The following is an 11,290-nucleotide window of genomic DNA, read 5'->3' as shown; positions in this document are numbered from 1 at the left end:
AGAATGAGAAATTCCTGAAGACTGCAGTCTTGGGATTTGGGGGAAACACGTTCATGGGTTTTACCACTGAGAAACTCACTGCATTCTCATGGTTAAGCTCTGAGAAAGATCCCCTGAAGGACTCTGGCAGGAGAAGGGAAAGAGTAATAATTGTGAAATATGAGCAGAGATTTCTCCATAATTAAGGTCCCAAGTCTGGGAGAAAAGAGTTTCTCAGAACATTTTCCCTACTGGGGAAAGGCCTTCCCCAGCACTGCGGCCTCCTTCTGGTCTCATCTAAGAAGATGAAAACATGGTGAAGAGGGGTCCAGGGCCAAAGGAAGTAGACTGGGAACACTGCAGCCAGGCAAAGATACAGAAGGTGGCGGTTTGGGGGGGGAAAGCTATTACCACTGGAAAGACCCTTCAAAAGTCACAGCCCCAAGATACAGGCTGTGCAAACGGAGATTTAGTCAAAGGATTATAGAGTGTTCCCCGTCCCCATAACATATCATCAGACCACAGGTCAGACCAAGACTCCAATATAGTAACAATGGAGTGCAGCAGAAAGAGCAGCAAGAGACAAATTCTGTATGTTTTACTTAGGGAAGTCCAAGGCCAAATAGGGAGACAAAAACACAGACACAAGAGAGATTTGAACCTCTAGCACCTACAGCTGAAGCAAATACTAAATCCAACCAAAAGCCTAGCCAGATTACATAGAACCATACTTTAGTTCCTGCTACCTGCTAAAACACATCTGGCTTTCAACAACAACAGTAGGGGCACCTGAGTGAGTTCAATTGGTTGAGCATCCTGCCTTTTTTTTTTTTAAGAAATTCTTTTTTTAATGTTTATTTATGTATTTTGAGAGAGAGAGAGAGCATGCAAGTGGGAGAGGGGCAGAGAGGGAGAGAGAGAATCCCAAGCAGGCTCTTGCATTGTCAGCCCAGACCCTGTTGCAGGGCTCAATCTCACAAACCATGAGATCATGACCAGACACTTAACCAACTGAGTCACCCAGGTACCCTGAACATCCAACTGTTGATTTTGGCTCAGGTCAGTGTCCCAGGGTCGTTGGATCAAGCCCTGTGTCAGGCTCTGCACTAAGCGTGGAGCCTGCTTAAGATTCTCTCTCTCCCTCTGCCCCTTTCCCCAACTCACACACTCTCTATCTCTCTAAAATTATATATATATATATATATATATATATATATATATATATGCAACAATCATCAGAACCAGAAGTATATCTGGCACAAATTTGGGTATTATCAGAAAAGGAATTTAAAGTAACTATGATTCATATGTTAGAGACATTTTTGATTTTTGATTTTTTTAATGTTTATTTTTTGAGAGAGAGAGAGAGAAGGAATTTAAAATAACTATGATTCATATGTTAGATACATTTTTTTATTTTTTATTTTTTTAATGTTTATTTTTTGAGACAGAGAGAGAGAGAGAGACACAGCATGAGCAGGGGAGGGGCAGAGAGAGAGGGAGACAGAATCGGAAGCAGGCTCCAGGCTCTGAGCTGTCAGCACAGAGCCCGACATGGGGCCTAAACTCATGAACTATGAGATCATGACCTGAGCCAAAGTCGGACGCTTAACCAATTGAGCCACCCAGGCGCCCCCCATATGTTAAAGATTTTAACTGAAAAGTAAACAGCATGCAAAAACACATGGGTAGTATAAGCAAAAGATGGAAAATCCAAGAAAGAATCAAAAGGAAAGTGTAGCGATCAAAAACAGAGTACAGAAATGAAGAATGCACAATGCACTTGATAAGATTAGCCATTGATTTGACACAGCTGAGGAAGGAATCAGTGATTTTGTAAATAGGCCAAAAGAAATTACAAACTGAAATGCAAAGAGAAAGAAGAATTTAAAAAACCAGAATGAACCATGCAGGAACTGTGGGATAATTTCAAAAGGTATAACATACACATAATTGGAAAATTAGAATGAGAAGAAAAAAAATGGAGAACTTTCCAATTACTTTCCAAAACTGATGACAGATTCCAAACTACAGATCCAGGAAAGCTCAACAAACACAAAGTAAAATAATCATACCCCTCTATATGTGTGCTTGCACACACACACACACACACACACACACACACACACCAAGTCGTATCATATTAAAACTGCAGAAAACAAAAGACATTGAGAAAATTTTGAAAGGTGACAGAGGAAAAAAAATAATAACTTACCAAAATGATATAATGAAGAAGAGAGTGCAGTAAAATATTTTAAGTGTTGAAAGAAAAAATCACCAACCTAGAATTCTATAGCAAGTAAGTTATTCTTTACAAGGGAATGAGAAATAATGTATTTCCCAGACAAGCAAAAATTAAGGCAATTCATCATTGACAGATTTGTCTGAAACCCAAAAAGAAGATTTTCGTGCAAAAAGAAAATGATACGAGTCAGAAACTTGGATCTACCTAAAGACAAAAAGAGAATGAAAAGGGAATAAATGATTTTACTTTCCTTATTCTTTTTTTTATTAAAAATTTTTTTAATGTTTATTTATTTTTGAGACAGAGACAGAGTGTGAGCAGGGGAGGGACAGAGAGAGAGGGAGACACAGAACCCAAAACAGGCTGAGCTGTCAGCACAGAGCCAGATGCGGGGCTCAAACTCACACTTCGAGATCATGACCTGAGCCGAAGTCAGATGCTCAACCAACTGAGCCACCCAGGCGCCCCTTACTTTCCTTATCCTTAACTGATCTAAAAAATAACTGTTTAAAGTCATAATAGTAACAGTGTACTGGATGACTGTAACACATGACTAAGTGAAATAAATGACAAGGATATCACAAAGGGAGAAATGGGGAATACTCTGTTATAAAGTACCTTTATTACATGTGAAACAATATAGTATTATTTGAACATGGAATTAGATTGTTAAAAATGTATATGTAAACTCCAGGTCATTAAAATTTTAAAAAAGAAGTTTAATTGTAATGCTGAAAAGAGATAAAATTGAATCATATAACTTTCTCAGTTAAGACCACAGAAAACAGAAAAAAAGAAGAAAAATGACAAGGGTAAGGAATAGAAAACAGGTACAAACACAGTAGATATTAATGCAATTATGTCAATAATCACCTTAAAGTATGAGTGATCTAAATACACCTATTAAAAGCTGAGATTGTCAAAGTGGATAAACAACCCATACCCAAATTTATGTTGTCTACAAGAAACCCACATTAAATATAAAGACAGAGATAAATTAAAAGTAAAAAGATTTAGAAAGACATACCATGATAACACTAATTCATAAAAGTTGGAGTAGGTATACAAATTTCTGACAAGTCTACATTTACAAAAAAGATTATCAGGGATAAAGAAAGCATTACGTAATGATAAAGTGATCAATTCTCTAAGAAGACATAGCAATCCTAAACATGAATGCATCTAACAAGAAAGCAACAAGGCAAAATGCAATAGAACTACAAGGAGAAATAGATAAATCCACTATAGTCAGAGACTTCAACATACTTTTGTCAGTAATAGACAGGCAGAATATCAGTAAGCATATAGTTGACCTTAACATCCCTGTCATTTGACTTGCTCTAATTGACCTTTATAGAATATTCCATCCAACAACAACAGAATACACATTCTTCTCCAGCTCATATCCACAAGTGTAGGCCACATTCTAGGCTATAAATCACTCACCAAAAAGAGAATAGAAACCATACAAAATATATTCTCAGACCACAATGGAATTAAGCTAGAAATTAATGACAGAAGGACAGCTGGAAAATCTCCCAAATATTTGGAAATTAAACAAAAGACTTCTAGATAATACAAGGATCAAAGAAGTCTTATGAGAAATTTTTAAATAATTGAACTAGATGAAAATAAAATACAATTTATCAAATTATTAGGGATGTAGCAAAAGCAGTGCTTAAAGAGAAATGCATTACATTAAATGAACATATTAAAATAGAATAAAGGTAAAAAATCAATAATATAATCTTCCTTTTTAGGAAACTAGAGTAATTTAAGCATAAAGCAAGGAAAACCAAAATAATAAAAATTATAGCAGAAGTCAATGAAATTTAAAACATTCAAACAATAGAGAAAAGCTATTTTTAATTTCAATAAAATTGATAACAAAGAAAAAAGGGAAGACACAAATTAACACTAAACAGAAAGAAAAGAGTTTTCATTACTCTTGATCTCAAGTATGTTAAAAGAATAATAAAGGAATATTATGAACAACTGTGTGCCCACAAATTGGACAACCTAGGTGAAATGGACCAATTTATTGAAAGATACAACCTACTAAAATTCATGTGTGTATAAATAACTTGAAAAAAACCTATTAAAGAAATTGTCTCAACAATTAATAAACTTGCAAAAAGAAAAGTACCAAGCCCAAACGGTTTTACTAGTGAATTCTACCAAACATTTAAGGAAGAAATAATATTGATTCTTCATAATCTCTGTCAGAAAGTAAAACCAGAGAGAAGACTTTCTAACTCATTCTATAAGGCAAACATTGCCCTATTAACAAAATAAAAACTTTACCATGCTCATGCGTGTGAACACACACACACACACACCTACAGAGAATAATTCACATAAACATAGACACAAAATCTTCAATAAAATATTATTGGGTTCTGTTCGCTAATGTTTTAAAAGAATTAAAACCTACAATCAAGTGAAATTCATTCCAGGTATGCAAGAAAGATTCAACATTCAAAAATCAATTAATGTAATCTATCACATCAACAGGCTAAAGAAGTCATGTGATGTTATCAGTCAATGCCAAAAAATTTTTTGACAAAATGTAACATTTATTTATTATATTTTAAAAAATACTGTCAGAAAACCAGGAATAGAAGAAAACTTTCTCAACTTGACAAAGAACAACTAACAAAAACCTACATTCTGCATCATATTTATTGGAGAGAAGCTGGATGCTTCCTCCCTAAGATCGGGAAGAAGTCAAGAATGTCTTCTTGCATCATTCCTATTCAATACTTAATGGAAGCCCTAGCTAGTACAACATAACAAGAAAAATATATAAAAGTTATACATGTTGGAAAGGAAGAAATGAAACTATTATTTGACACAATTGTTGTGTCTGATATCCCAAAGAATCTACAAAAGAAGTGTAGAATGATTCATGGTGTAATGGCACCAAAGTTGGGCACATGAGTACCAACTCATGTTTAGCTCAACATTGATATAGACAGGTACATATGTAAGTATTTATAAATATGTGTATCTATACTGTTTTGTTTATACATACATATTTCCTTTCTCCATCAAGCCTGGAAGCAATGACATTGCAGTAGAAACAAACACACCTAGCACCCAGATCTTGATTTCTAATATCACCCTCCAATACACAGAACAAGGAATCTTTGGGGAAATGGAAGATTCTAGGACAAAATAAAAAATAGACAAAATATACAGTGCCAAAATGTAAGGGGGGAAATGATAATGATAGGAGTCAAAGGGACACAGGAACCAACTGAAGAAGCTCCCAATGGCCAAGGCTGGAACAATTTAAGCAACAAAATAAAGAATTATTTGGATTATAGTATGAAATATAAAATAAATATCCATGGGTTCATACTGGTATATATAAATGATTGAATAAATAAATAAATAAATGGGGATAATAAATTGTTCATGCAGAGGAATTGCAAATTATTCATGTAGCTACTTCACCCTCAAGGAGTTAGAATACAACTCCCCACTCGTTGAATAGGGCTGTGCAAGGCCACTTTCTTCCAAAACACCCAAAACAGGATGAAAAGAGAGGGGAAAAGAGTAACAGTATAGTAGAGAAACCTGACAAACATTGCCTAAGCCAGGTGATGTTAACATCAAAAGTGATAGATGTATGGGGCGCCTGGATGGCTCAGTCGGTTAAGCGTCCGACTTCGGCTCAGGTCATGACCTCACGTTCCGTGAGTTCAAGCCCCGCGTCCGGCTCTGTGCTGACAGCTCAGAGCCTGGAGCCTGTTTCAGATTCTGTGTCTCCCTCTCTCTGACCCTCCCCCATTCATGCTCTGTCTCTCTCTGTCTCAAAAATAAATAAACGTTAAAAAAAATTAAAAAAAAAAGTGATAGATGTATCAATGCATCTATTGAAGAAAACAGATCAATTCTACACAAGGAAGATTCTACAAATTGCCTGACAAGTACACTTCAAAACTTTAAAGTCATCAAAAACAACAAAAAACACTGTTACAGCCAAAAGGAGCCAAAAGAGATTATGACTAAATGCAACGTGGTATCATTTTCTGGCTTGGATCCCAGAAAAGATAAGACATTAGGTAAAAGTTATGGAAACTGAAAGAAAGTATTGACTTTGGTTACTAACATGTCAATATCGCTTCACTAATGTGATAATTTTATCATACTAATGTAAGATATTAATAATAAGGGAATCTGGGTATGGGGTAAATGCATGAATCTCTCTGCAATATTTTTTTAGGTGGTTGACATCTTTTTTGCTGGGGGCAGGGGCTCAGGAGCTCTTGGTGGGAAGGCCCTCCTTCCTCTTCACCGTCACAGGCTTCTGGCTGCACAGGATGGCACTGGCTCTGTGAATGGCAGGCATGCACAGATCTGGGCCATAACTGTTCTTGTGGATCATGGGCCAGATGCTGCTGAGGGCGGCCCAGGCATTCTTGCTAATGGTGGTCAGCACATTGGAGGTGGCAGGCTTTTGCTGGAGGGTTCTGTGCTTTGTGACCACCACTATACCTTTGCCCTCTGCCCCCAGCCCCACACCCACAGTCTTGCAGTGAATCAGCCCATTGTAGCAGAAGGAGCTGTGAGCTTTAAGGTTAGTGGGCTCAGTGTTGTGTATCTGTTCGTTCCACTTGATCAGAAAGCTGGAGCCGTTCCCCACAAGCACCCATTGCAGGTGCGCAGACATGGCAGCCTCTCCTTTCACTGCACCAGCGTGAGACAGCCTCTCTGTACTACGTTCACAATTTTTCTGTAAATACAGAATAAAAGCCTTATTTAAAAATATATCTTAGTTGAGGGGCACATGGGTGGCTCAGTCTGTTAAGCATCCATCTCCTGATTTTGGCTCAGGTCATGATCTCACAGTTTGTGAAACTAAGCCCCCCATCTGGCTCCGTGCTAATAGCACGGAGCCGGCTTGGGATTCTCTCTCTATTCTCTCCCCTAGTTGCTCGCTCGCTCTCTCTCTCAAAAGAAATACACATTTTTAAAAAATATGTTTTTTAGCTGAATCATTATGTTGTACACCTGAAATGAATATACCACTGTATGTTAATCATACTTCAATTAAATATATTTTTGTTACTTTTATGCTAACATACTCTGTTGCTCTTCTCTCTACTTGTCATTATGATGTCTTCTTGGCCAGACATAAGCCTACTTCTCCATCTGACAAAATGCTAAGACATTGCTTCTTAAAGTCAACTTCAACCTCTGCAGACAGTGTCCTTCTTTCTCCTTTTGATGCCATGACAATTACCGTAATGGAATCACGTGCTCACCTCTTCTCACACTAAGCTGAGTCCTCTGTGGCCTCCACCACAGGTCATTATTCCAACACTGTGCTAGCAAAGTGCTGATCACAATGGAAGCGCTCAACTAATGTGTGCTGCCTAAATGAAAGATCACGTTAATAATGCTCTTGAATTTTTAAACAAGTTCACATACATTGTTCTGTATGTTCATCTGACCCCCTTGTGTGCTTAGAGACCACTATTTTTTGCCATTTAAAATGAATAGATTGAGACTCAGAGTGGAAAAGATTTGTCCTCATGTACACAATTCAAAAGTGCTGGAAAAGGTATTTATCTCATTTTTTACAACTCAACATCTACTTTCCTCTCCCACATAGAGACAAGCTGAGACTCTTCACCTAGGTTTAAGTACTGGCTCTGTGCACTGCTCTCCTCTCTGATCTTGGGCAAGTCACACAATCTAGCTGAACTTCAAAACCCTCACATATTTTAATGGAGACTAATGTTAATTTTTACCTCAGAGTTTTGTGAGGATTAAAGACACAATGCTTGTAAAGTGACACTTGGTAAGAGGTCAATAAATTGCAACCACTTTTATTTTTTTCTTTAATATTACTAATAGTATAACTATTTTAGAGTCAACCAATCAGTTTTGCTGGAATAGAAAGAAAGAAAGAAAGAAAGAAAGAAAGAAAGAAAGAAAGAGAAAGGAAAGAAGGAAGGAAGGAAGGAAGGACGGAAGGAAGGAAGGAAGGAAGGGCTACATTCTATTTGCTCTACTTGGGCCAACACACAAGTCCTTTTTTTTTTTTTAAAGCTACCCTCCCATTTAAAAAACAAGTCCAATGGCAAAGAACCAGTCTTCTATTGAGATGGGCATTTGGATTGTATGACCTCTAAGATCCTTTCTGCATATACTCCTCCACATTCTTTATTTCCTTTGCAGTCCCCCAAGCATTGTAGCATACAATATCAGAGGTTCAACAAAGGTTGGCTGAGTGAGGCTTTCAAACTCCCAACACAATCACTTTCATGTTGCCAACTTTGATTCAATTTGTGATTTATGGGCATATGGAGTGTTTCGCATCCCAGAGTTTCCTCTTTTGAGTCATGATTTGCAAATGGATATAATAACCCATAAACTGATATCAGCATCAAAACAGATCTATCCAACTCCAGTAATAAATGGCCTCTGGAATGAAAAGACACCAGCCCATTAGGAAGGGCTCAAACAACAAGCAAGGGAGTGTGAACAGCCACCTTCATAAAGTCAGAGTTTCTCAGTTCATTCCCCACATTCTGTCCGTTCTAAGACATTGTGTGTGATGAGGGCCTAATGCAATCGGACTCTCACTCTCCTTTGGCAGGCAGGCCTGCAACAATAGACTAAACCTTGGCCCTGCCAACCCCAAACAGGCATGCCAGTCTGCCTCATTCCACATTTGTGGCTTGTCTCCACAAAGTAATAGTGATTCTCTTGTCTATACCAATTGCAAGCTGCAGATGGGTAGCCTAATGTTGTAATGTCGGACTAAATTCTACACAGATGAACTGGAAAATTTCCTCACTCATTCAGAAATCTGCCAGCCAGCTGTCAGGTCTCCAGGACTCCCTCACTTGCCCAAATCACCAGTGAACAGACGGTGTTCACCACAATGATTAGGCTGTGTTTTTAGTGCAAACTCTTTGCTCCCATCGAATGATTTAATCCATTCTTCTTTCTTCAGAGACTCTGGGAAATGGTCATCGTAATTTTCTGCAGCAGAAGGATTCTTCAAGAAGGCAAAACTGAGAAAACTCCTGAAACCACGTTGGAATCAGAGATAAAAAGTGTGTCTTTGTGAGCTACTCGGTGGCCATGACCCCACTCCATGCCTGATCACTATTCCAAGGTGCCCAGTGGAAGACAAGCTTTTGTGCCAATAGGGATGGGGAATTAGGAAGCAGGTGCCAGCTCACTATGTATTTGACTGTCACCATCAATAAAGGACACAACATAATTTTAGGGAACTCCAAAAGCCAAGACACCACATTTAAATAGCAAAGAAATTAGTGAAAAATGAACCCCAAAGAAGTAAGAAAGGAGGGAAGAATCTATTTCATTTGCATTTATAAAATATGAGAACATTTTACATCCAAAAAAAATGTTTTGGCTCTCACATATTTAAATAAATAAAGAGAACTTAGAAGGATCATCATGAGGGGCACCTGGGTGGCTCAGTCAGTTAAGTGTCTGACTTCCACTCAAGTCATGATCTCATGGTTTGTGGATTTGTGCCCTGCATCGGGCTCTGTGCTGACACACACACACACTCTCTCTCTCTCTCTCTCTCTCTCTCTCTCTCTCTGTCTCTCTCTCTCAAAAATTATAAATAAATATTAAAAAATCTTTGTCAATACTAAAAATAAAAAAATAAAAAAAGGATCATCTGTGTATGGATTTTTTAGAGGGCTTTTAGGTTGTTTTTTTTTTTATAGAGTTTGTTCCTCCTTTAGCCTTTGATCCGGGAAAATTAGTTCAAAAACATCTTATAGTGTCCATTCATAGGGTCCTTCCCTAGGGAGTGGGGATTTTGAAAAATCCCAGAGTTCTTTCTGAATATGTTTCTCTCAGGGCACTTCCTTGTCAATCATTAGTGTAAGTGATTTGATCACACAGACCTTCCCAATGAGCATGAGCTTTGGAGTTAAATAAGCTTCAGTTCAAAAGCTGGCTCTGTCATTTCCAGTGTACAAAAACATTTAGAAACCTATTTAATTTTTCATAGCCTCAATTTCCTGATATTTCAGTCATTGTGAGGTCTCCATGCCTGCTGTCAAGCCACCTGTCAACAACTCCCCAAACACTCCCCTGATAAACTGTATAGAGCCTCCCAATCATACTAAATCTGGCTCCTGCTTTCCCAAGCTACTCTCTTCCTAACACTTCATGTTTGAAGACTCTGGCCTACTTTCTGTTCCCAACATATACAAAGGGGTTCCTCTTCTCAAGACCCTCACATGCCTTGTCTTCTCCACCTGAAACACCTTGCTCCCTGCTCTTTTCAATGCTGATTTTTTTTTTCTTACTCTTCAGATTTCATCTGGACTATCACTTCCTCAAAGAGGTCTTCTGAGAGCACTTTATCAAAAAGGTCCTCCTGTCATGGTGTCTGTTGGTTCTTTACAGCCCTTTTCAGTTTGCATTTATGTACTTGTCTCGTATTACCTTTCTCCTTCATGGAGGTGAATGGTGTCTCCACCTGGAAGGTTCCTTTCCTCACAATTCCATTGCTTTGGCTAATTAGTATTTACCCTTTTTAAGTGACACTACCTGGAATTCCTACATGAGGCTAAGCCCCCTCCCTATGTATTTCTTAACTCCCTGCACTTTCCTTCTGGAACTCTCTAGACACTTATAATTACTTGGCCATTGTCTCTCTTAATATACTTATAGGACAAGGTCCCAGTCTGTTTTCTACTATGCCCATACTGCTCAATATAGTGCCTAGTACTAGGAGATGCTCAATAAATGTTTATTCCTATATGTCCCCATTTATAATTATTCATTATAAATCCTATGAACACGTTAACTTTCCCCTAGAGTCTTCTTGTTGATGACCCCTTCACAAGCAGGTTAAACACATTTCTCTTCAGTTTCTCTTTCTTTACGCCATGACTCTTTTCTACTTCAAAACTATTGTCAAAACCCAGAATTACTGATTTAGACACATTTCCCGGGTGTTAGAGTCAAAGAATGTGTAAAATCAGAACAAAGCATAATGTGTAGACTGTGAGGTGAAAACGCCCACCTCATTTACTTTGGGGTTTAGGGTGGGTG

The 11,290-nt window shown here is 37.9% G+C and overlaps 1 protein-coding gene across 1 annotated transcript; it reads right to left on the bottom strand.

Annotated features, from left to right (window-relative positions):
• Positions 1–6,488: 6,488 nt before the first annotated feature.
• On the bottom strand, positions 6,489–6,902 carry LOC125917055 (60S ribosomal protein L28-like). The gene has a single exon (XM_049623308.1). It carries the CDS (start codon positions 6,900–6,902, stop codon positions 6,489–6,491), a length of 414 nt encoding a protein of 137 aa, XP_049479265.1.
• Between the last annotated feature and the right edge of the window lie 4,388 nt (positions 6,903–11,290).

This window comes from Panthera uncia, unplaced genomic scaffold (assembly GCF_023721935.1).
Source record: "Panthera uncia isolate 11264 unplaced genomic scaffold, Puncia_PCG_1.0 HiC_scaffold_1436, whole genome shotgun sequence".
NCBI lineage: Eukaryota > Metazoa > Chordata > Mammalia > Carnivora > Felidae > Panthera > Panthera uncia.
This window is presented reverse-complemented; position numbering and strand designations above follow the sequence as displayed.